Source organism: Maylandia zebra, linkage group LG14 (assembly GCF_041146795.1).
Source record: "Maylandia zebra isolate NMK-2024a linkage group LG14, Mzebra_GT3a, whole genome shotgun sequence".
Classification (NCBI taxonomy): Eukaryota; Metazoa; Chordata; class Actinopteri; order Cichliformes; family Cichlidae; genus Maylandia; species Maylandia zebra.
Window position 1 is genome coordinate 4,909,079 of NC_135180.1, and position 22,789 is coordinate 4,931,867.

At 44.8% G+C, this 22,789-nt stretch overlaps 1 protein-coding gene across 1 annotated transcript in view; it reads left to right on the plus strand.

Moving 5' to 3' along the window:
- nlk2 (nemo-like kinase, type 2) overlaps positions 1-22,789 on the plus strand; it is a 61,226-nt gene that overhangs the window by 29,318 nt on the left and 9,119 nt on the right. Inside the window, exon 5 of the mRNA XM_004572476.6 lies at positions 14,317-14,402. Coding sequence (XP_004572533.2) covers positions 14,317-14,402 — 86 coding nt within the window. The remainder of the gene's footprint in view (positions 1-14,316; positions 14,403-22,789) is intronic.

The window sequence follows — 22,789 nt, forward strand, 5'->3', positions numbered from 1 at the left end:
CAAAAGATATGGTCGCCAAGTGTTGAACCATAAAGGTGCCAACAACGATCACTTTAGGTAGACACGGCCTTGAGGAGGTGGTGATGGGTAGCTTGGGGGCATGACCACATGTGGGCTCTGAGATGCGGCTGTGGGGGCAGCAGGAGCAGCATCAGCAGCACCTGGCAGTGAAAAATGCTGATGCCTGAATTCTAGAAGAGGGAGACATCTAGGTGTCTGCGCTGGAGCCAGGCAGCCTGGAGGAGTAGTGGCAAGGAAACCCAGGGCACTGCCGGGTCCTGCACATTTTCCAGCGGGTAAAATTTGTTCACCAGCTGAATAACCTCTGGGTGTAGACAGACCGGGCGTCTAGTCAGCTGCAGCCCTTTACCAGGAACCACGACTGCGACTTGCAGTGTGTGAAGCAGACTTCAGACTGGCTTTGCCCCATGGACATGCTACATTTCATCAGCCAGAGCCAGGAGATTGGCTGTTATGACTGGCTGTCCTCCAGTGGTGGCAGAACCAGACCAGGGGAATGTGGCATCACAGGGAGCTCCCGAGACAGAGCACTGGGTGGAGTTGCACCTGTCGATGTTGGCACAGCAGGAGATCCATAGGGAAGCCAGTGCTTTGCTTGTGTGGTGGCCACAGATGAAATCTGTGAAGCTCATCCTTCATAAGTTCCTGCTTCAGTCGCCAGATATCCTTTTGTAACTGTAAGTATGCTGGTAGGCAATGACCATAGCTTGAGGGCAGCAAACAGCTGACAGACAGGGTAAAAGCAGGAGATGAACCAATTCAGCATGCTTCAGTGTGTGTGGGTCAGCAGTGGTGGCACTGTAAGAGGTGAAAGGGTGCCAACCAGTTTCAAAAAGAAATTATGTTTCAAAAACCATTCAAGATTTTGTGAATCCAAGAAACTATTCAACACTGCTTTTGAAATGGCCAGCTGGTTCACCAGCTGACACTCAGGGCAGGACACACCATCGGCACACGTCCCCCCCCCCCCCCCCCCCCCCCCCCCCCCCGGCCAATAAAATCGGAGCACTAGTCACCTCAGTTTTTCCATATCTCATATGCCCCACCTTGGAGTTCTGAGCTGGCTTTTTGACACCAGCAACTGGGTGTGTTCTTCTTCTGTGTGAGTGTCACGACTCACTTGATACATTTAGTCTCTAATAAACACAAAATGCAAGTAGATCAGTGTTATGTCAGGGTCATGTTCTTGACAGTTTTCATCATTTGGTCGTTGGCTGACCAGAGTGTCATCACAATATTGCTCTAGTAGAAAATCTCTCTTGGAGTGAACTATTGGAGCCAGTGGGGCCTCCTGAGAAGCCCCCGCTGTCTCATCCTCCCCAGAGTTGGCAATGTACACCTAGCGTCACCACTGAGCGCATTGCAGACACTACACACCCCTATCAGTGGTGAACGTATCTCCACACACTGCCCCAACAGATTATTAAACCCTGGCCAATCTGTCTTCCCAGTTAAGGGATGCGTTAGGCAAGCGCTAATCCCGACTTTGACTCTGTTATATTTTAGTTGTAGCGGCACTATCCGTTCTGGACCGGGGAAAGGTGTTTGAGGGTTAGCAATATAGAACACCTGTACCACCTCTTAGCAAGCATACTGACGCGAGTGTCTCGGCTGCCTCCGCCAACAACTGTGCTCTACCATGCCTGGTTGGGTATGGCACCACTATAAAAAGGAGTGGAGGCACACGTACATGTACGAATATATATGTACAGTTGGTGAAAAAGTGTTTGCCCCCTTCCTGATATCCTAGGGTTTTGCATATTTGTCACACTTACATGTTTCAGATCATCAAACAAATGTTAATATTAGACAAACATAACCCAGGGTAATACAAAATGCAGTTTTTAAATGATGATTTCATTGATTAAGGGAGAAAAGTTATTCAAACCTACTTGGTCCTGTTTTTAAAAAAAAAAAATAAAAAAAATTGCCCCTCTTGTTAAATCATTAAATAACTGTTATTAACTACTGTGACACAGGACCCACATACAGACACTTCTGGGTTGTGCTTATAATTGTGCTTTATTCAAAACAATGTCTCTTCTCCTGCGGTTTCTGGCAGCAGCCTCAGGCGCTGTCATTCCGTTGCTCCCAGTGTGTGTGTCCTCTTCTCCTCACTGCCAAAGACATAAGACAGGTCTCCCTCGTTAAACAGTCCTGTGCACCTGTTCCCTCCCCGCCTCCGTGCCGCCCTGTGAGCTCACTGCGTCACCCCTTCTCTGCAGCAGGCCAAAGACCGCACCCCCACCACACCACGTTTTGGAAAGCTGAGCTCAGCTTCACAAAGCACACTCAGGTGTGATTGAATGAAGAATGAAGAAATCACTTATATAGAACGTGTCTGACAAAGTGAAGAAGGCTAAAACATTTCAAAAAGTGTTTTAGCCTTCGTTAGACCATTGTGCCATGATCTAACGAAACACCTGAGGTACAAAGTTACTGACGTCTGGAAAGGGTTACAAAGCCATTTCTAAGGCTATGGGACTCCAGTATGCCGTAGTGAGAGCCATTATACCAAATGGAGAAAACTTGGAATGGTGGCAAAGTTTCCCAGGAGTTACTGGCCTACCAAAATTAGTCCAAGAGCACATTGACGAGGTCCAGGCCACAACAACTGAGATTCTTTTTTTTTTTCTTTTTCTTTTTTTCTTTTTTTTTTTTTTTAAATTGAACAACAATAAAAAAAAACGCAGGCTTTACATGTCTCAACTAAGGTCAGAGTTCATGATTCAGGAAAAAAAAGACTGGGCAAAATGGAATTGGGAGAGTTCAAGGAGAAAACCACTGCTTCCCAAAAACAACACAAATACTCGTCTTTTATTTGCCAAAAACATCTTATTGATCCCCAGGACTTTTGGGAAATTACTCTGTGGACTGACAAAGTAAAAGTTGAACGTTTTGGAACGTTTGAGTCCCATTACATCTGTAATAAAAGAACACAGCATTTTAGAAAAAGAACTTCATAGCAACAGTAAAATGTGTTGGTCATAGTATAATGGCCTGGGGCTGTTTTGCTGCCTTAGTACCTGGAAAACCTGCTGCAGTAAATAAACCATGAATTCTGCTGTGTACCAAAACAAACTGAAGGAGAATGTCCAGCTATCTATTCTTGACCTCAGGCTGAAGTGGACTTGGGTTATGCAGTGGGACAATGATCCAGAACACATCAGCAAGTTGACCTCCGAATAGCTTAAGAAAAACAAAATGAAGAGCGGCCTAGTCAAAGTCTTGACCTGAATCTGATTGAAATGCTGAGGAATGACCTTAAAAAGGCACTTCATGCTTGAATACCCCCCAGTGTGGCTCAGTTACAACAATTCTGCAAAGATGAGTGGGCCAAAATTCCTCGACAGCACTGTAAAAGACTCATTGCCACTTATTGCCTTTTTCATGGAACACAAAATCGGTTCACAATTTAAAGGTGTTCTGCAGCAGTGGAGGTTGATCAAACCTTGAAAGCTGGTGCTACTAATTCGTACATGTTTTCCAGCTTTTTTTAGATAACGTGCAACCCCCTCTGTCTGCTTAAAAGCAGTGTTGGAACACACTGTGGTACCATACCGTTGTGACCATCATTTGAGCAGTATTGTACTTCAGAAAGTAGTGTGTTGCTACAAAAATGTTGCGAAAAAGGCAATTAACAATGGAAGAGAGACAGAACATCATAACAGTTAAAAATGTAGGTCTTTCCTACACAGAAAGTGCACAGAAAGTCAAGGCGTCAGTAAGTACAGTTTCCTTCAAAAGGCACTCGGAAGCTGGGGCAATTCTGACAGGAAGAGGTCTGGCAACCCCAAAGCCACAACTGAATCACAGGACAAGTTTCTGAGAGTTAACAGCTTGCATGACTGGTGGCTCATAGGACAATAGCTTCAAGCACAGCTTAATAGTGGTCGTAGTAAACAAGTCTCAGTTTCAACCATGAAGAGAAGACTTCGAGCTGCAGGTTTGACAGGACGAGTTGAGGCAAGAAAGCTGTTGCTAAGATGTCAGAATAAGACAAAGAGGCTTGCCTGGGCCATGAAACACCGCCATTACTGATTACTGAAGAATGAAAGAAGGTATTGATGAATCAAAACTTTAAATGCATGATCTTTGCACATCATTGAGTAGGCAAAAGGATGGTTCCACAGTGTGTAGCATCAACTGTCAAACATGGAGGGGGAAGGTGTGGTGATCTGGCGCTGTTTTGCTGAATCCAGGGTCGGTGACCTGTACAGAGTGAGAGGCACCCTGAAACAAAACGGCTACCACAGCATTTTGCAGCCCCCAAAGGTGGCTAATTAGATGAGTCAAAAGTTTAGAACACATTTTGGTCTATAAATTCATTCTTTTTTTTTGACTCCAACTGCTATTTGTACTATGCTTTTATTTCAGAGTGCAATGACACATTAAGCGGCATAATTTTCAATAAAAAAAAATAGAAAAATTGTAGTGTTCTAAAACTTTGGCAGGTTTTGTCTGGCTACTTTTTTTTTTTTTTAGCTTTTTTATTTTGGGTGTTTATAGCAAAGTGAAATCTAACCTTTCTATTCTTGAGGCTAATAAATGGCTTGCACCTTGGAGGTGAACCCTCTGCATTTACTTTCATGCAGTCTTCTCTTTACAGTAGACTCGGATACTCCTATCTCGTTTAGTGTTGTTCACTTTTTTTGGCTGTTGTAAAGGAGTGTCTCTTCACCATGGAAATGATTCTGTGATCATCCATCACTGTTGTCTTCCGTGGACGTCCGATACTTTTTGCTTGCTGAGTTCACCAGTGCTTTCTTTGGTTTTCAGGATGTACCAATCTATAGATTTTGTCACTCGTAATATTGTAGCAATTTTTTAATGTTTTTTTTTTTTTTTTCTTTCCTCTTTGCACCTTAAGGGACGGCTTGTTTCAAATGCATGGAGAGTTCATTTGACCACATGTTGTCTGTTCACAGCAAATCATCCAAAAATCATCCAATTTCAATATGGATGCCCTCAAATAAAAGCTCAGAGGCTACACATTATGTCCATCTCTATCATATACCTATATTTGAAATATATTTCAATAAACTGGTTAAAAAACAAAGTTTGTGTCAGTGTCCAAATATATGGACCTAACTGTGTGTGTGCGCGCGTATATGTGTATAAAATTGCTTTTGACTTTGTGTGGATTAGAGAAAAAAAAAAACAGATCAATTCACACCCCACCCCAAGTCAAGTAAAAATGTTTGCTATGTACACATTCCACCCTTTAAAATAAACAGTTCACTGGAGTCATCAAAATGAGTTTGTGGCTCAGGACATGGAGCAAGTCATCTACTTGGAAGGTTGTTGGTTTGATCCCTGGCTGGTCCAATCTGCGTGCCAAATATCCTTGGGCAAGATGCAAACTTACTCTTTGATGCATCCACCAGAGTGTGAATGTTAGATTAAAAAAAAAAAAACCACTTAAGCATATAAAAAAAAAAAGTTTTGAGTGCTCACATAAAGTACTATAGAAGGACCAGTCCACATGTACACTTTTGACCACAATTATATGTTGCTTTAAAACCTGTATATCTTTCAGGTTTTTAGATGCTTCCCATCTCATAGGCACTAATGCCATCAGAGATGTAGACTGTGAACTGAGGAGTGATTTTTTTTTTCTTCTTCTGTGTGTTAAAAGCCGGTCAGCCTCTTCCCTCTTTAGTCTGGAGGATGCGGTGTGCATATTCTCCAAAAAGAATTCCAAAAAGCATCCAGTATCGGTGTTTAGCCATGTCCCTTAAGCACATATTTCTTTACTTCTCAGAAACTCTGCTAGTCTTTCATGTTACTAACCAGTTGCTAGTTGACCTAATTAATTGTAAAATTTTTCTCAAGCTATTTTTTTTTAGTATCAGATACTTTTCCAGCTTTTTGTTCCTTACTGTTGCAGCTTTTGAGGGAAGTTGCTGCCATCAAATTCAAAATTTGGTAATATTTTCATAAAATTGTGCATGTATGTCTTTTTAAATATTTGCTGTTCTATTGTGAATAAAATGTGTTTCCAAGTTGCAAATAATTGCATCTTTTACTTTTTAAATAGTTTTGACATAACTCAAATAAGACATCGCCTACCATTTTGAAATTGATACCATAGGTACATCTCCAAAAAGTCGCAGATGAGTTTGAATCTCAGATGACAAAACTTGTGAATTTGATAGCTTAAGAAGCCTTTTCACATTTATAACATAGGTCAATCTACTAGGAGCCTGAAAGCTTTCAGTATTTTTGCAATTTTGTTTATTTAACTCCCAGTCCAAGTGTCACAATCTAAAGCCAAGACGTTGCTTTGTCTTAATGATTTTTCTGTAAGCAACGTTGAGCATTGATATTATCGATATCAGAAGGAATTCTGGCTGGCAATTATAAAATATAGGTAATATAAAGGTTTTTCATATGCTATAATGAATTAAAAAACAAATAAACATCTATCCCACATTGTTATATTTCTCTTAAAACTTTAACAAGTTTTTCAGAACAATAATCACCATCCTTTGGGTGGTGCTCGCACTTGGTGTTGGCTCTTTCTCTGATAGAGTATCACTTCTTGTTCCTGTTCCAGTGCACAGTGGTATTTTCGTTTATATCACTCTTTTGATTCATTCTCTAATTGTTTTCACAGTATTTACTCACTATGTCTTTAAGGATTGCTTAGCTTAGCTTAGCTTGCAGTGGACTCGTTAGCAGCATGGCCTCTTCACCTGTCCCTCCTACACTTTCCTTCTCATTGTGTCAGATGTTTAGTTACTATTCAGTCTCCTTTGGTAATAACGATCCTTGTAATAAATATAGCCTTTTTGCAGCTCTGGAGGCCAGGATCACTGAATTGGAGACCCAGCTTCACAACCTTGAAAAACAAATAGCTAGCCAGGGCCCTGTAGTCGGTTCAGCCGAAGGTAGTGTAGGCCCCGTTAGCTCTCCCCTGGCAGATTATTCCAAGCAGCCGGGAAAACGGGTTATCTGGGTGACATCACCCATTCATGTGTATAATTGATGTTCCCCACTCAATGACACACCCAATTGTCTTCCAGCGTCCAGAGAAGGCAACAGTGAAGGAAATTTAAAACTGCTGGCTAAGGGTAAATGTAAATTCCATAAAATTATACTTCATGTCGACAATAACACCCAGTTACATCAATCGGAGGTCACTAAAATTAATATTGAGTCCATGTGTAACTTTGCAAAACAATGTCGAACTATTAATTTTTTGTGGTTCCCTCCCCAATTGGAATTACATGTTTAGCACGTTCGCCTTAAACTGACGGCTGCCTGAGAGGTGTCCAAAAAAGACGTAGGCTTTATAGATAATTGGATAACCTTTTAGGGGAAACCTAGTTTTATTAGGAGAGAAGACATTCATCCCACTTTGGATGGAACAGCTCTCATTTCTAAAAATCTGGCCATATTTGAGCCAAACATTCCTTTAACATTAACTACTTCATAACTTCTTCACAAATAAAATTTTAACCATTAAAAAAAATTACTCATAACCATTTTACAGACGTACAACTGCTTTGATATTTATTTAGACTCTTTTTCTCCAATTGATATTTCAATTCAATCTTTAACTTCAGCAATTATTTCCTCCAAACCATAAAGGTGTCTTTTACACCTCATTCTTACAAGACTGCTCAAAATCAAAATCAATGTTTAAATCTTAAATATGATCAACCTATCTCTATTAATCGGCTATTTACCACAGGCCTTAACGCTGGCAGTGGTTAACCATTACTTAAAAAGCCATTACTTAACAAAGCTGTCTTGGCTCCAACCTTCTTTTTTATCTGAGAAATTCTTGAAAGAGTAGTGGTAAAACAGATAATTGATATTCTGCAGAGCAATGGCTAATTAGTAGAGTTTCAATCAAGTTGCAAAGCTCATCAAAGTATACAAAGGTTTTGTGAAGGTTATCAATTATCTTTTATATCCTCTGACAGTGGACTTATCTCTGTGCTTGTTCTGCTAGACCTCCGTGTTTGATACTGTTTACAACAGTATTTTATTACAGCAATTAGAGCATGCTATAGATATTAAAGGTGCTACACTGCAGTGCTTTGAATCATATCTATCTAATAGACTCAAATTTGTTTATGTAAATGAAAAGTTCTCTTCACACACTCAGGTTAATTATGGAGTTCTACAGGGTTCTGTGCTAGGACCAATTCTGTTTCCTTTGGGCTGTATCATGATGCTTACTCTGGATGGCATTACAGTGGCCTCCAGTAACACTGTCAGGAATCTTGGAGTCATTTTTGACCAGGATATGCTCCTCAAGTTCAAGTTCAAGTTAAAGTTTATTGTCACTTCAACCATATACAGTTTAAAAATACACAGTAAGGCGAAACAACGTTCCTCCAGGAACCAAGGTGCTACAAGACAAGTTAGTGCAAAAAAAAAATAAAATAAAATAATATATCTAGTAATAATATTGTGCAAAAGAGCATTTACAGGTTGGTGTGTGCGATGGTTTGGTGGTGCAGGTCAGTGTGTTTGCACTTGTGTTGGTTAGTCAGTCCAGTCTCAATGTTTTGAGGTATTTGAGTTAAGCTGAGTGATAATGTTAGTGTATGTGTGTGTGTGTGTGCGTGTTTATCAGTCAGTCCCTTTTTGCTGAGGAGACGGATGGCTTGTGGAAAAAAGCTGTTGCACAGTCTGGATGTGCGTGCCCGAATGCTTCGGTACCTTTTTCCAGATGGCAGGAGTGTAAAGAGTGTGTGAGAGGGGTGTGTCCGATCAGCCACAATGCTGGTGGCTTTGCGAATGCAGCGTGTGGTGTAGATGTCCTCAATAGAGGGTAGAGAGACCCCGATGATCTTCTCTGCTGTTCCCACTATCCGCTGTAGGGTCTTGCGGTCTGATATGGCACAGCTCCCAAACCAGACAGTGATGCAGCCGCTCAGGATGCTCTCAATAGTTCCTCTATAGAAGGTGGTCAGGATCGGTGGTGGAAGCCGGGCCTTTCTCAGTCTTCTCAGAAAGAAGAGACGCTGTTGGGCTTTCTTGTGCAGGGAGCTGGTGTTGAGGGACCAGCCGAGGTCCTTCTCCAGGTGTACGCCCAGGAATTTGGTGCTGTCAACGATCTCCACAGAGGAGCCGTTGATGCTCAGCGGTGAGTGGTCGCCTCGTGTCCTCCTAAAGTCAACAACCATCTCTTTTGTCTTGTCAAGATTCAGAGACAGGTTGTTGTCCTTACACCAGTCCGTTAGTCTCTGCACTTCCTCTCTGTACGCTGACTCGTCGTTCTTGCTAATGAGACCCACCACGGTCGTGTCATCAGCGAATTTAATGATGTGATTTGAACTGTGTGTTGCTACACAGTCATGAGTCAGCAGTGTGAACAGCAGAGGACTGAGCACACAGCCTTGTGGGGCCCCAGTGCTCAGTGTGGTGGTGCTGGAGGTGCAGTTCCCGATCCGTACTGACTGAGGCCTTCCGGTCAGAAAGTCCAGGACCCAGTTGCAGAGGGAGGTGTTCAGGCCTAACAGGCTCAGCTTTCCGATCAGTTGTTGGGGGATGATCGTGTTAAATGCTGAGCTGAAATCTATGTACAGCATTCGGACGTGTGAGTCCTTCTTGTCCAAGTGTGTCAGGGCAAGATGGAGTGCAGTGGAGATGGCGTCGTCCGTTGAGCGGTTATGGCGGTATGCAAATTGCATTGGGTCCAGTGAGGGGGGCAGCAGGGTCTTGATGTGTCTCATGACGAGCCGTTCGAAGCACTTCATGATGGTGGGTGTAAGTGCGATAGGGCGGTAGTCATTGAGACAGGACACAGAAGACTTCTTGGGCACGGGGACGATGGTGGTGGCCTTGAAGCACGTGGGGACAACGGCACTGCTCAGAGAGATGTTGAAGATGTCGGTGAGAACATTTGCCAGCTGATCAGCACATTCTCTGAGCACTCTGCCTGGGATGTTGTCTGGTCCAGCAGCTTTACGTGGATTGACTCTGCGTAGAGTTTTCCTCACCTCAGCTGTAGTGAGACACAGGACCTGGTCGTTCGGAGGAGGGGTGGTCTTCCTTGCCGCCACGTCGTTCTGCCTGTCGAACCGAGCATAGAAGTTGTTAAGCACATCTGGGAGGGAGCCGTCACTGTCACAGGCAGGTGGTGTCGTCCTGTAGTTAGCGATGGCTTGTAAGCCCTGCCACATGCGTCGTGTGTCGCCGCTGTCCTTGAAGTGGTTGTGGATTCTCTGGGCGTGTGCGCGCTTCGCCTCTCTGATGGCCCGAGAAAGTTCAGCCCTCGCTCTTCTAAGCGCCACCTTATCTCCCTCTTTGAAGGCAGAGTCTCGGGTCCTTAGAAGTGCACGCACTTCCGCAGTAATCCACGGTTTCTGGTTGGGTCGTGAGATGATGATCTTGGAGACAGTGACGTCATCGGTGCACTTGTTGATATAGCTGGACACTGATGATGTGTACTCCTCCAAGTCAGTGAAGTCGCCGTAAGTTGCAGCCTCTCTAAACATGTTCCAGTCAGTGCTCTCAAAACAGTCCTGAAGAGCAGAGATGGCTCCTGCTGGCCAGGTTTTCACCTGCTTCAGAACCGGTTTTGATCGCCTGACGAGTGGTCTGTATGCTGGAATTAGCATAACAGAGATGTGGTCTGAGTAGCCGAGGTGGGGGCTGGGCTCTGCCCGATATGCGCCAGGGATGTTTGTGTAAACAAGATCCAGCGTGTTTTCTCCCCTCGTTGCAAAGTCCACATACTCATGGAATCTAGGAAGCACTGACTTGAGATTTGCATGGTTGAAGTCCCCAGCAACAATAAACAGTCCATCCGGGTGTGTATTTTGCAGTTCACTGATCTTTGTTATACAATTCCCATAGCGCTTCCTTAGCATTAGCGCTAGGTGGAATGTACACTCCGATAATGAAAACAGTGGTGAATTCCCGTGGTAAGTAAAAAGGTCTGCATCTAACAGTCACAAACTCCACCAGCGATGAGCAATAACTAGAGACTAGCACAGAGTTCTTGCACCATTTCTCGTTGATGTAAACACACAAGCCGCCACCGCGAGTCTTACCGCACAGAGCTGCATTTCTGTCGGCGCGAAACGAGGCCAGCCCGTTTAGCTGAATAGCGGCGTCCGGTACTCTTTCGCTGAGCCATGTTTCCGTGAAAACAAAGACACAGCAGTCTCTAATCTCACGCTGTGTGGCCTGCTGGAGTCGGATGTAATCCAGTTTGTTATCCAGGGAGCAGACGTTGGATAAGATGATGGACGGTAGAGCCGGCCGGCTAGGGTTTGTTTTTAGCCTAGCACAGACTCCCGCCCGCTTGCCGCGCTTCCGCTTCCTCGCGCAACGCTTCCGATGTCTCCACCTCCGTCCGCCGGCATCAGGCAACGCCGAGGCTTCGAGGCCTGGTTCGCGGAGCAAGCCGAGTTCACGCAGCGTTTCCCGCAGCCCCTCCTGGATGTCGTCAACTAGGTTATTTAGGTTGAAAAGTGTCTGGCTGTTGTATGTATGCGCATATTCAGCAGATATGTAGGACTGCTTTCTTCCTTGACTACTGTACTTCATTATTATTGGGATGTCCTAAAAAATCCCTGCCTTAAATTAATTGGCAATTAAATGCTGCAGCAAGAGTACTGACAGGGACTAGAAAGAGAGAGCATATCTCTCGTATATTGGCATCTCTTCATTGGCTCTCTGTTAAATCCGAAATCTAATTTAAAATCCTGTTCCTCACATACAGGGTCTTAAACAGTCAGGCCACATCTTATCTTAACAACCCTATAGTACCATATGGTACCTATTAGAGCACTTCACTCTCCGACTGCGGCCTTACTTGTTCCTAGAGTATTTAAAAGTACAATGGGAGCCAGAGCCTTCAGTTTTCAGGCCCCTCTTCTGTGGAACCAGCTTCCAGTTTGGATTCAGAAGACAGGCACCCTCTCTACTAATAAGATTAGGCTTAAAACTTTCTTTTTTGCTAAATCATATAGTTAGGGGCTGGAACAGGTAACCCTGAGTCTTCCCTTAATTATGCTGCAATAGGTGTAGGCTGCTGGGGGATTTCCATAATCCACTGAGTGTTTCTTCTTCAGTCACCTTTTTCACTCACTATGTGTTTATAGCTCTTTGCATTTTATCATTAGTTATTATTAATATCTGGCTCTCTTCCACATCATGTCTTTTATCCTGTCTTCATCCGCTCACCCCCAACTGGTTAGGGTTTAGGGTGGCTTCAGCAGATGGCAGCTCCTCCCTGAGCCTGCTTCTGCTGGAGGTTTCTTCCTGTTAAAAGTGGGTTTTTCCTTCCCACTGTCACCAAAGTGCTTGCTTATAGGGAGTCATTGTTGGGGATTTCTCTGTTTTCTTTGTATTATTGTAGGGTATTTAACTTAACTTAATATAAAGTGCCTTGAGGCAACTGTTGTTGTGATTTGGTGTTATATTAAAAAAAATGAATTTAACTGAACTGAAAACAATACTGCACTATAGCCTTGAAATTTCAAACTTCACACCCAGAATATCACCCACAAGCAACAGTTCCCAGTCTACTCCTGCTCACTCCAAAACTATCCTTCAGGACTGAAGTGAGTCCCCCAAAACTCTTACTCACCTCAGTCCTCAGATCTGGATTCAGAAGTTAAGTCACTGTTCCCCCACAGTCAGGTGTTCCAAAAATAATTATACATCAAAAAATTCGATTGGACCATATCATGGGTACATTTGTATTTTTACCTTTGTGGAACTGTAAATGAGGCAATGTGGCAATGTCCACATTTTAGACTTTTTTGAATGCAGGATATATTTTTAAATCCAATTTAACAGGAGGCAAGTATAAGCAGAATCTAATAATAATGACAATAATGAGAATAACAATAATAATGATAATAATCATCAAAAAATCATATCAGTTGAATTATACTTATCTAATTAACATACTCAGAACAAAGTCAGCATTACTTTTGCTCTTTCACAGTGATAATCTTCGAGAGGATGATGAGCATGCCTTTGCCACTGACTAAGGCAAATCTAGGTTCAAACTTTCATCTATTAGCTCATCTCCCAATCATAATGTCATTCATGCAGTGCCTTATCACCATATCAGTGCCTTAACTCTTTTCACATTTGCAAACCTCAATTCAATTGGATAAATATTGCAATGTTACCTTCAAAAGCAACCTAATTAGCTGGATAACCCCAGGTTGCTCTCCGATGCATGCATTGGAGTATAAATTTGTGTGAGTGCTTTGATACTTTCTGCTTGCAATTTCTTCTTTGCTTTAAGCAAGGGCCAGTGTCCCGCAGGTTTTAGATGCGTCCTTGATCCAACACAGCTGATTTAAATGGCTAAATTACCTCTTCAGCGTGTCTTGAAGTTCTCAAGATGTAATGAACTAATCCTTTGTTTCATTTGTGTTGGCCCAGGGTGATATCTAAAACCTGTAGGACACCGGCCCTTGAGGCCTGGAGTTGGACACCCCTGACATATACCATACCATAGCACCTTTATTTATAAAGCACTTTAAAATAAAGCCAGGCTTCACAAAGTGTACATATACAAGAAGCATAAACAGAAAATAATATCAAACATGTTAAAAATAGAGAATTGGAAAAATAGGAAAAAAATTGATTCAACCTTTTAAAAAGTACCAAAGGCTTAAGCAAATAAATATGTTTTAAGAAGAGTTTTAAACTCCCCACAAAAATAGGAAAGTCAAGTGTGTCTGTGTGTGTGTGTGTGTGTGTGCTTCTACGGTTAAGGGGACACCTTCTCAGATGATAAAACATAGGTATGATCCTTCATGTCTTGAATCTGAAGGTGTAGGCACAAGTTAAAATTTGCCTCCATGCACGTGAATGCTTACAATTTCTTTTCTCTTTGGCTCTTGGCATGATACACGTGTGGTCAGTCTTTAGCCACATAAAACATGATGGAATAACAAAATCCATCTCAACCACTATATTCAAGATGGCAGGCCAACATGGCTGAAAGATCATTATACATTAAAATATACTGTATGTATGATTACAGTATTCTTTTTTTTTTCTATTAAACTAAAGAAAACTTTTGCTAGGTTTAAATATACTAAACTAATTTAAGGGAAAAAAACCCCCAGCTGATTCTGAGGCAGCCAGTTAGGAATGGATTGATATTTTTTTACATGAAACTGTTGTGGTAACAATTTTGATATTTTAACACTGTATAATTTTTTTAAATATCAAACATCCTTATTTGTAAATGAGCAGATACCTGTGAATTTCTGTGTAAGAACATGTAGCTCAGCTTGTTTGCACAAGTGATATCATGATTCATGAATTTGTCTGTTTCTACTCCACCATCACCAGGACTTAAGTACCTTCACTCTGCTGGAATTCTACATCGAGACATCAAACCTGGCAACCTCCTAGTCAACAGCAACTGTGTGCTCAAGGTGTGTGGGACAGGCAAGCATTAATCCTAACCCTATCTCTATGGCAAGGATTCTTTATGTGAGTTGTATGACAGGCATGTGACAGATAAAGAAATAAAAACTATGAATATTTATTGACAGTATAGATGATGATGTTTGTAGAGGAATGAAAAAAAAATCCAAAAAACAGATCACAGTTGATGGTAAAAATAAAATGGTAAATGGCCTGTATTTGTATAGCGCTTTACTAGTCCCTAAGGACCCCAAAGTGCTTTACACATCCATTCATCCACCCATTCACACACTGGTGATGGCAAGCTACATTGTAGCCACAGCCACCCTGGGGCAAACTGACAGAGGCGAGGCTGCCGAACACTGGCGCCACCGGACCCTCTGACCACCACCAGTAGGCAACGGGTGAAGTGTCTTGCCCAAGGACACAACGACCGAGACTGCCCAAGCCAGGGCTCGAACCGGCAACCTTCCGATTACAAGGCGAATTCCCAACTCTTGAGCCACGATCGCCCAGTTGATGCCTAAAAGAACAGACCAGAGGGAAAAACAAAGTAGAACTTGGACCACACAGCTCTTTCCTGATGCAAGAACCACAGGATCTTCCAGCCCACTTACAGCAAGTATCTAGACTTTGGGAAGAAGCCAGAGTACCCGGAGAGAAGCAGACACCATAAAGATGATGAATTCGAACGCAGCACCTTCTTGCTGTGAGGCAGTAATGCTGCCTCCTCATATTCTATTCTTTTTCAGTTGTCTCTTCATAGACAACCTTGTCTACCTCAAATAAGGATAGTTTAATTCAAGCTCCAACAGATCTTCTTCACAATGACCTATTATACGAAACGCTGGTTTTATCAAAGACCATGACCCGGTTGCCACAGAGATGCCACCTTAAGTTCCTGTTCCTGTTCACCACTAGGAGAACAGAAACTTAAGGTATCAAAATTACATGCAGTCCATAAAGTTGGACAGTTCTATCTGCTACCCAAACATTCTCGGTTTCATTTTTTCTCCTTTATCTTCACTCTTCCTGAAGTGACTTTTTAGGAATCCTAAAAGGTTGATTCTGTTCATCTGGATGTAGCATTTTCAGTGGGAGAAACGTTTCGTCACTGACCTGTAGTCAGCTGAGACTTCTTAAGTCTCAGCTGACTACAGGTTTCCCCAATCTTATAAACAGTATATTTGCACAGTGATTGAAACTAGCCCACTAAATGAACAATGGGCTGTGAAGTCAGTTCCTTGATCATTAATATCCAAGTTGTCATGACCATTGTTCAACAACCACTGATCAAAGCCCATATCAAAGACCACTGATCATTGAGCTCCATGGCTTTTAAACCTCAAAACACGCTGCGCTAAAAATTGGTCCACCCCAAGGATCGGGTCCCCTGACACAGAGTAATATAGAGTATGCTGTGAAGTGCCAGGAGGTTTGCCATGATGTATATCGGGGAAACCAAACAACCTCTGGCGAAGCGGATGGCACAACACAGAAGAAGTAACTCATCAGGCAAGGACTCGGCAGTCTATTTACACTTACAGGCCAGTGGACACTCTTTCAGTGATGAGGATGTACACATCCTGGACAGGGAGGAACGCTGGATTGAGTGGGGAGTCAAGGATGCCATTTACATGAAAAAGGAAAGACCATCTTTGAATCAAGGAGGGAGCCTAAGGGTACATCTTTCACCATCTTACAATGCTGTAATTGCAGCCAATCCCCATCATGACAATTTGCAAATTAATGATCAAGGAACTGACCTCACAGCCCATTGCTCATCAGTGGGCTAGTTTCAGTCATTGTGCAAAGGTACTGTCTATAAATTTGGGGAAACTGCAGTCAGCTGAGACTGAAGAAGTTACTTGTGACGAAACGTTCTCCCAAATGCTACGTCCAGATGAACAGAATCAACCTTTTGGGATTTACTTACCTGGTTGGTTGAGCATGCATCAAAACACTTTTCAGGAATCCTAACTCACTGCAAGTCATTGCAGTCTCCAGAGGTTGTTTAAAAAGTTAAAGATTAGGGCTTTGATTTGTAAGCAGTGAAAACCTTTCCAGCCCTTACTGCAAAAGGCAAAAGTTGCCAGCACCATCATTTCTTTTCTTCCTCATTAGCTCTTCTTTTCTCCATTTATACTTCCAGCAAGATGCCAGTTTCATTTTCCTCTGTCCGTCAAATGGCAGTGACTCTTTTTTTCTCTGTAGTTCTTTTTTTTTAACGTTTTTGGGTTCCCTTTTCTGGCACTGGGAAGTTTAGATTTTCTCTGTCCCACTTACTAATTTTGTTGGTTTACAGTTCCTGGCACTGAGTTGCCAGATACACGTTTCTTTGCCAGAAGACATCTCTTCGAATAAGAGATGTGTTATTCCTGGCTTCAACCTAGTGTACTTTTTCCAAAGTTTCCATGTTTCTATTTCATTTCTCACATCTATCGCTACCAGTGAATTAAAATGTGTATGGCAAAGGTCCTGTCCACCATCTTCACTCAGTCATTGTTAATTATTTAGAGTGGAACTTAGTTAGGGGTTTCTAACATGTTAGAGTTTATTCACTGTCAATTCAGTTTACAAAGATACAAGTTAATTGAGAGTATTTGAAGAAACTGCATGTGCTTTTCAGGGTAGAAAAAAGTATGATTTCAAACCTCAAAAGTAATCTTCTGTCATTATTTATTTGGGACCAAATAAGAAAAGTTAACCATTAATATACACACATAGACTATGAAATTATATGTTTATGCATGAGAAACAAAACATCAGTGAAACTCTACTACTGTCATGAATCGCTGTGTGGCAGGCAAGCAGGAGTGGTGGACCCAAAATGCAGAACTCAGACACGGAAGTGAAACTTAAGGCGCAGCTTTATTGCTGGGAAAAACCTCGTACAAACTAAACTCACCAAAAGAAAACCAAAAGTCAGAACAGAGGAACCAAGGACTGAAACACTGGAAAGAAACACTAAACTGGAGCAGGAGACCAAACACTAGGAACATAGAAGCAGAACACACAGCTAGTTGAGGGTACGACGCGACACTGACACAGAGAAACACAGGGCTTAAATACACAGACGGCAGTAATCAAGGGATGAGAGACAGGAGGGGAACACACCTGGGAGAAATCACAGCTGACGAGACAGGGGAAACGTAAACTGAGCACACTCACATATGACACAAACCTTCACAATAAAACAGGAAACTCAGACACATGGAACCAGACAAGACATTGAACTAAACAGACAGATTCACAAACAGATGGGGTGACACCATAGACAGAGACAGACTCAAAGGCAGACCAAATATAACACACAGAACTCAAACAATAATAATCATCATCATCATAAACTAGAAAATGATAACTAAAAGCGCTGGGTCACCGACCCAGGACCATGACAGTACCCCCCCCCCCCCCCCTCAAGGGCTGGCTCCAGACAGCCCAGCAGAAACACAAAAACGGACCAAAACCAAAAAAGAAAAGCACCCGACCAGGGTGGGCGGAGGGGGCCCAGGACGGAGGGACAGAGTCCAAAAAGGCCCAGATGGTCAAGTTCAGGAGGCCGACCATGCGAATGGCAGCGGGGCCGGTCCCGATGCCGGCCACGCAGTAGACAGTGGCGTGGAAACAGTTCTGGGGGCCGACCGTGCGGACGGCAACAGCGGCGTGGAAACAGTTCTGGGGGCCGACCGTGCGGACGGCAACAGCGGCGTGGAAACAGTTCTGGGGGCCGACCGTGCGGACGGCAACAGCGGCGTGGAAACAAGTCCGGAGGCCGGCCACGTGGAAGGCAGTGGCGGCGTTCAGGAGGGCGTCCACGGTGGCGGAGATGCCCAACAAGCGGCCAGGCAGATGACCGACGATGTGGAGGTGGTAGTAGGGGACCTGAAGGCTGCGTGGCCCCTGCAGCCCCAGGTGAAGCGGAGGCTGGACCAGACGAGGCGGAAGCTGAAGCGGAGGCTGGACCAGACGAGGCGGAAGCTGATGCGGAGGCTGGACCAGACGAGGCGGAAGCTGATGCGGAGGCTGGACCAGACGAGGCGGAAGCAGATGCGGAGGCTGGACCAGGCGAGGCTGAAGCAGAAGCGGAGGCTGGACCAGACGAGGCTGAAGCAGAAGCAGAGGCTGGACCAGGCGAGGCTGAAGCAGAAGCAGAGGCTGGACCAGGCGAGGCAGCAGCTGATGAGGAGGCTGAAGCCGGGCCAGGCGAAGCTGCTGATGAGGAGGCTGGACCAGACGAGGATGAAGACACAGAGGCTGGACCAGACGAGGATGAAGACACAGAGGCTGGACCAGACGAGGATGAAGACACAGAGGCTGGACCAGACGAGGATGAAGACACAGAGGCTGAAACCGGACCAGGCGAGGCCGAAGACTCTGAGGCCGCAGCAGGCGAGGACGATGAAGCTGCAGCAGGCGAGGACGATGAAGCTGCAGCAGGCGATGAGACTGCAGCTGGTGATGAGACTGCAGCTGGTGATGAGACTGCAGCTGATGGCTGGACGGGCTCCTCGGGCCCCCCAGCTAACGAGGCAGGACGCTGGACGGGCTCCTCGGGCCCCCCAGCTGACGAAGCAGGAGGCTGGACGGGCTCCTCGGGCCCTCCAGCTGGCGAAGCAGGAGGCTGGACGGGCTCCTCGGGCCCTCCAGCTAACGAGGCAGGACGCTGGACGGGCTCCTCGGGCCCCCCAGCTGACGAAGCAGGAGGCTGGACGGGCTCCTCGGGCCCTCCAGCTGGCGAAGCAGGAGGCTGGACGGGCTCCCCGGGCCCTCCAGCGAAAACAGTCTCAGGACCAGTGGGCACAGGGGCCCCTGGAACACACAGGACAAAACCAGCAGGCGCGGGGACCTCTGGCAGGCACAGATCGGAACCAGCAGGCACCCGGGCCTCTGGCAGGCACAGAACGGAACCAGAAGGCACACGGGCCCCTGGCAGGGACAGAACAGAACCAGCAGGCACACAGGCCTCTGGCAGGCACAGATCGGAACCAGAAGGCACACAGGCCTCTGGCAGGGACAGAACAGAACCAGGCACACGGGCTTCTGGCAGGGACAGAACAGAACCAGGCACACGGGCCTCTGGCAAACACATGGCAGACTGCAGCTGCACAGAGCATTGAGTCTGCTCAGGCAGCAACGGCCGGGTGCGGTCCTCAGCTGGCTTCTTAACCGCCAGGGGTCCAGAGTCTGCTGGGGGCTGAAACCCAGCCTCTGGGGAGGCCCTGGAGTGAATCTCAGTCTCAGAACTGGCCAGCTTTTGAGGACTGATAACAATATTGTTTGGTTTGTCTCTCTGATTAGGATTCAAGGTTGTGGAACAGTTCTGTAAGGGTTGGATAGACATAGCTTGCTGTACCGGAGGTGTAGGTGAAGATGATGGCTGTATAGGTGGCTGAGCTGAGGGCAACTGAAGAAAAGGTCGGGAAAATGATGGTTGTGAAGTTGGAAACCGAGCTGACGATAAGGCTGATGATTCCTCTACCAACTGAGCTATTGACTGGGCTAAGGATTGAAATAAGGTTTGTAGTAAGTCAGGCTGTGGATGTGACTGTGCTATGGGAAGCGAGGCTGAATGTGGTGGAGGTGGCGACTGAGCTTCGGGCCGGGCGGCTAACAGAGCTTCGGGCCGGGCGGCTAACTGAGCTTCGGGCCGGGCGGCTAACTGAGCTTCGGGCCGGGCGGCTAACTGAGCTGACATAGCCCCAGAATAAACAGTTCCAGATGAAACAGTCTTAACTCCTGGGTCCGAAGGAGCATCAGAAGCACAGTCTTTTGAACCAAAGTGGAAACGATTGCTCTCAAAATGAATACTGTCATTTTCTGGAACAGGAGGAACAGAAGATCTAGAGTTCATGAAGCTGACGTTAGCGGCCTTGGGGGAAACGGTACGTTTATCCCTCGACACAGAAGGCGAATGTAGGGGGACTTTGTCACTCACCCTAGGCGGTTGGTCGAGAAGAGTCCCAGGCTCCTGCCGGAGCCGTGAGTGCTGGCGGCACGTTTGCCGCTTCCAAGTAGAAGAGGAAGCAGCACTGGCAGAATGTGACAAGGAATGACTCGGCTGTGGCTGCTCCTGCTGTGAAGTGGAAACGCTGGGTGAGTCGGGTGGCACTATAATGATCCCTAACATCTTGTAGAAAGCTTGAGCTGGTGTAAGCTGGTTGCTCGCGGTCTCATAGTAATCCTCCCGGGACCGGCGGGAGCGTTTTCTGTGAGACCGGGGCATCCGGGGGGAAGAAGCAGGTGAGTGGACCGAAGGGTAAGCAGCTAGTGAGGAACGGCAGCACGGAGGCCCTCCAAGCGCTAGCCGGGTCCCGTCAAAGGCTGAGCTGCGCTTCCTCAGTGAGTCTGCTGGATCCATACTGGTCGCGTCGTTCTGTCATGAATCGCTGTGTGGCAGGCAAGCAGGAGTGGTGGACCCAAAATGCAGAACTCAGACACGGAAGTGAAACTTAAGGCGCAGCTTTATTGCTGGGAAAAACCTCGTACAAACTAAACTCACCAAAAGAAAACCAAAAGTCAGAACAGAGGAACCAAGGACTGAAACACTGGAAAGAAACACTAAACTGGAGCAGGAGACCAAACACTAGGAACATAGAAGCAGAACACACAGCTAGTTGAGGGTACGACGCGACACTGACACAGAGAAACACAGGGCTTAAATACACAGACGGCAGTAATCAAGGGATGAGAGACAGGAGGGGAACACACCTGGGAGAAATCACAGCTGACGAGACAGGGGAAACGTAAACTGAGCACACTCACATATGACACAAACCTTCACAATAAAACAGGAAACTCAGACACATGGAACCAGACAAGACATTGAACTAAACAGACAGATTCACAAACAGATGGGGTGACACCATAGACAGAGACAGACTCAAAGGCAGACCAAATATAACACACAGAACTCAAACAATAATAATCATCATCATCATAAACTAGAAAATGATAACTAAAAGCGCTGGGTCACCGACCCAGGACCATGACAACTACAGTCATGGCCAAAAGTTTTGAGAATGACACAAATATTTGTTTTCACAAAGTTTGCTGCTTCAGTGTTTTTAGATCTTTGTGTCAGTTGTATCTGTGATGTACTTAAGTATAATTACAAACACTTCATAAGTTTCAAAGGCTTTTATTGACAATTACATCAAGTTCGTACAAAGAGTCAATATTTGCAGTGTTAGCTCTTATTTTCCAGACCTCTGCAATTCACCTTTGTATGCTATCAATCAACTTCTGGGCCAAATCCTGACTGATGCCAACTCATTCTTTCATAATCAATGCTTGGAGTTTGTCAGAATAAGTGGGTTTTTGTTTGTCCACCCGACTCTTGAGGATTGACCACAAGCTCTCAATTGGATTGAGGTCTGTGGAGTTTCCTGGCCATGAACCCAACATTTCAATATTTTGTTCTCCAAGCCACTTAGTTATCACTTTGGCCTTATGGCACTGTGCTCCATCAGGCTGGAAAAGGCATTGTTCTCCACCAAATTGTTCTTGGATGGTTGGAAGAAGTTGCTGTTGGAGGATGTTTTGGTACCATTCTTTATTCATGGCTGTGTTTTTTGGCAAAATTGTGAGTGAGCCCACTCCCTTGGATGAGAAGCAGCCCCACAGATGAATGTGTGCTTCACTGTTGGCATGAGACAAGACTGATGGTAGCACTCACCTTTTCTTCTGCGGACAATCCTTCTTCTTGATGCCCCAAACAATTGGAAAGAGGCTTTGTCAAAGAAAATGACTTTACCCCAGTCCTCAGCAGTCCACTTGCTGTATTTTTTGCAGAATATCAGTCTGTCCCTGATGGGGGTTTTTTTTGTTTTGGTTTTTTTTTAGAGAAGTGGCTTCTTTACTGCCCTTCTTGACACCAAGCCATCTTCCAAAGGTCTTCACCTCATTGTGCATGCAGATGCACTCACACCTGCCTGCTGCCATTCCTGAGCAAGCTCTGCACTGGTGAGCTTGCTGATTTAAGTGCAATCTTAATAGCAACAACGTCCTTGCATGTGAGCCCTTTTTATGTAACATAATGATGGCTGCACGTTTCTTTGCAGGTAACCATGGTTAAGAGGAAGGACAATGATTTCAAGCATCACCCTCCTTTTAACACATCCAGTCAGCTGTTCTAACTCAACCAGCATGACATAATGATCATAATGATTTCCAGCCTTGTGCTCATCAACTTTCTTATTTGAGTTAACAAGAAGATTATTGAAATGATCTCAGTAGGTCCTTTTGTGGCAGCGATGCAATGCAGTTGAAATGGGTTTTGGGCGATTAAGTTCATTTTCGTGGCAAAGAAGGACTTTGCTTCATAAAAACTGAAGCAGCAAACTTTGTGAAAACCATTATTTGTGTTATTCTCAAATCTTTTGGCCATGACTGT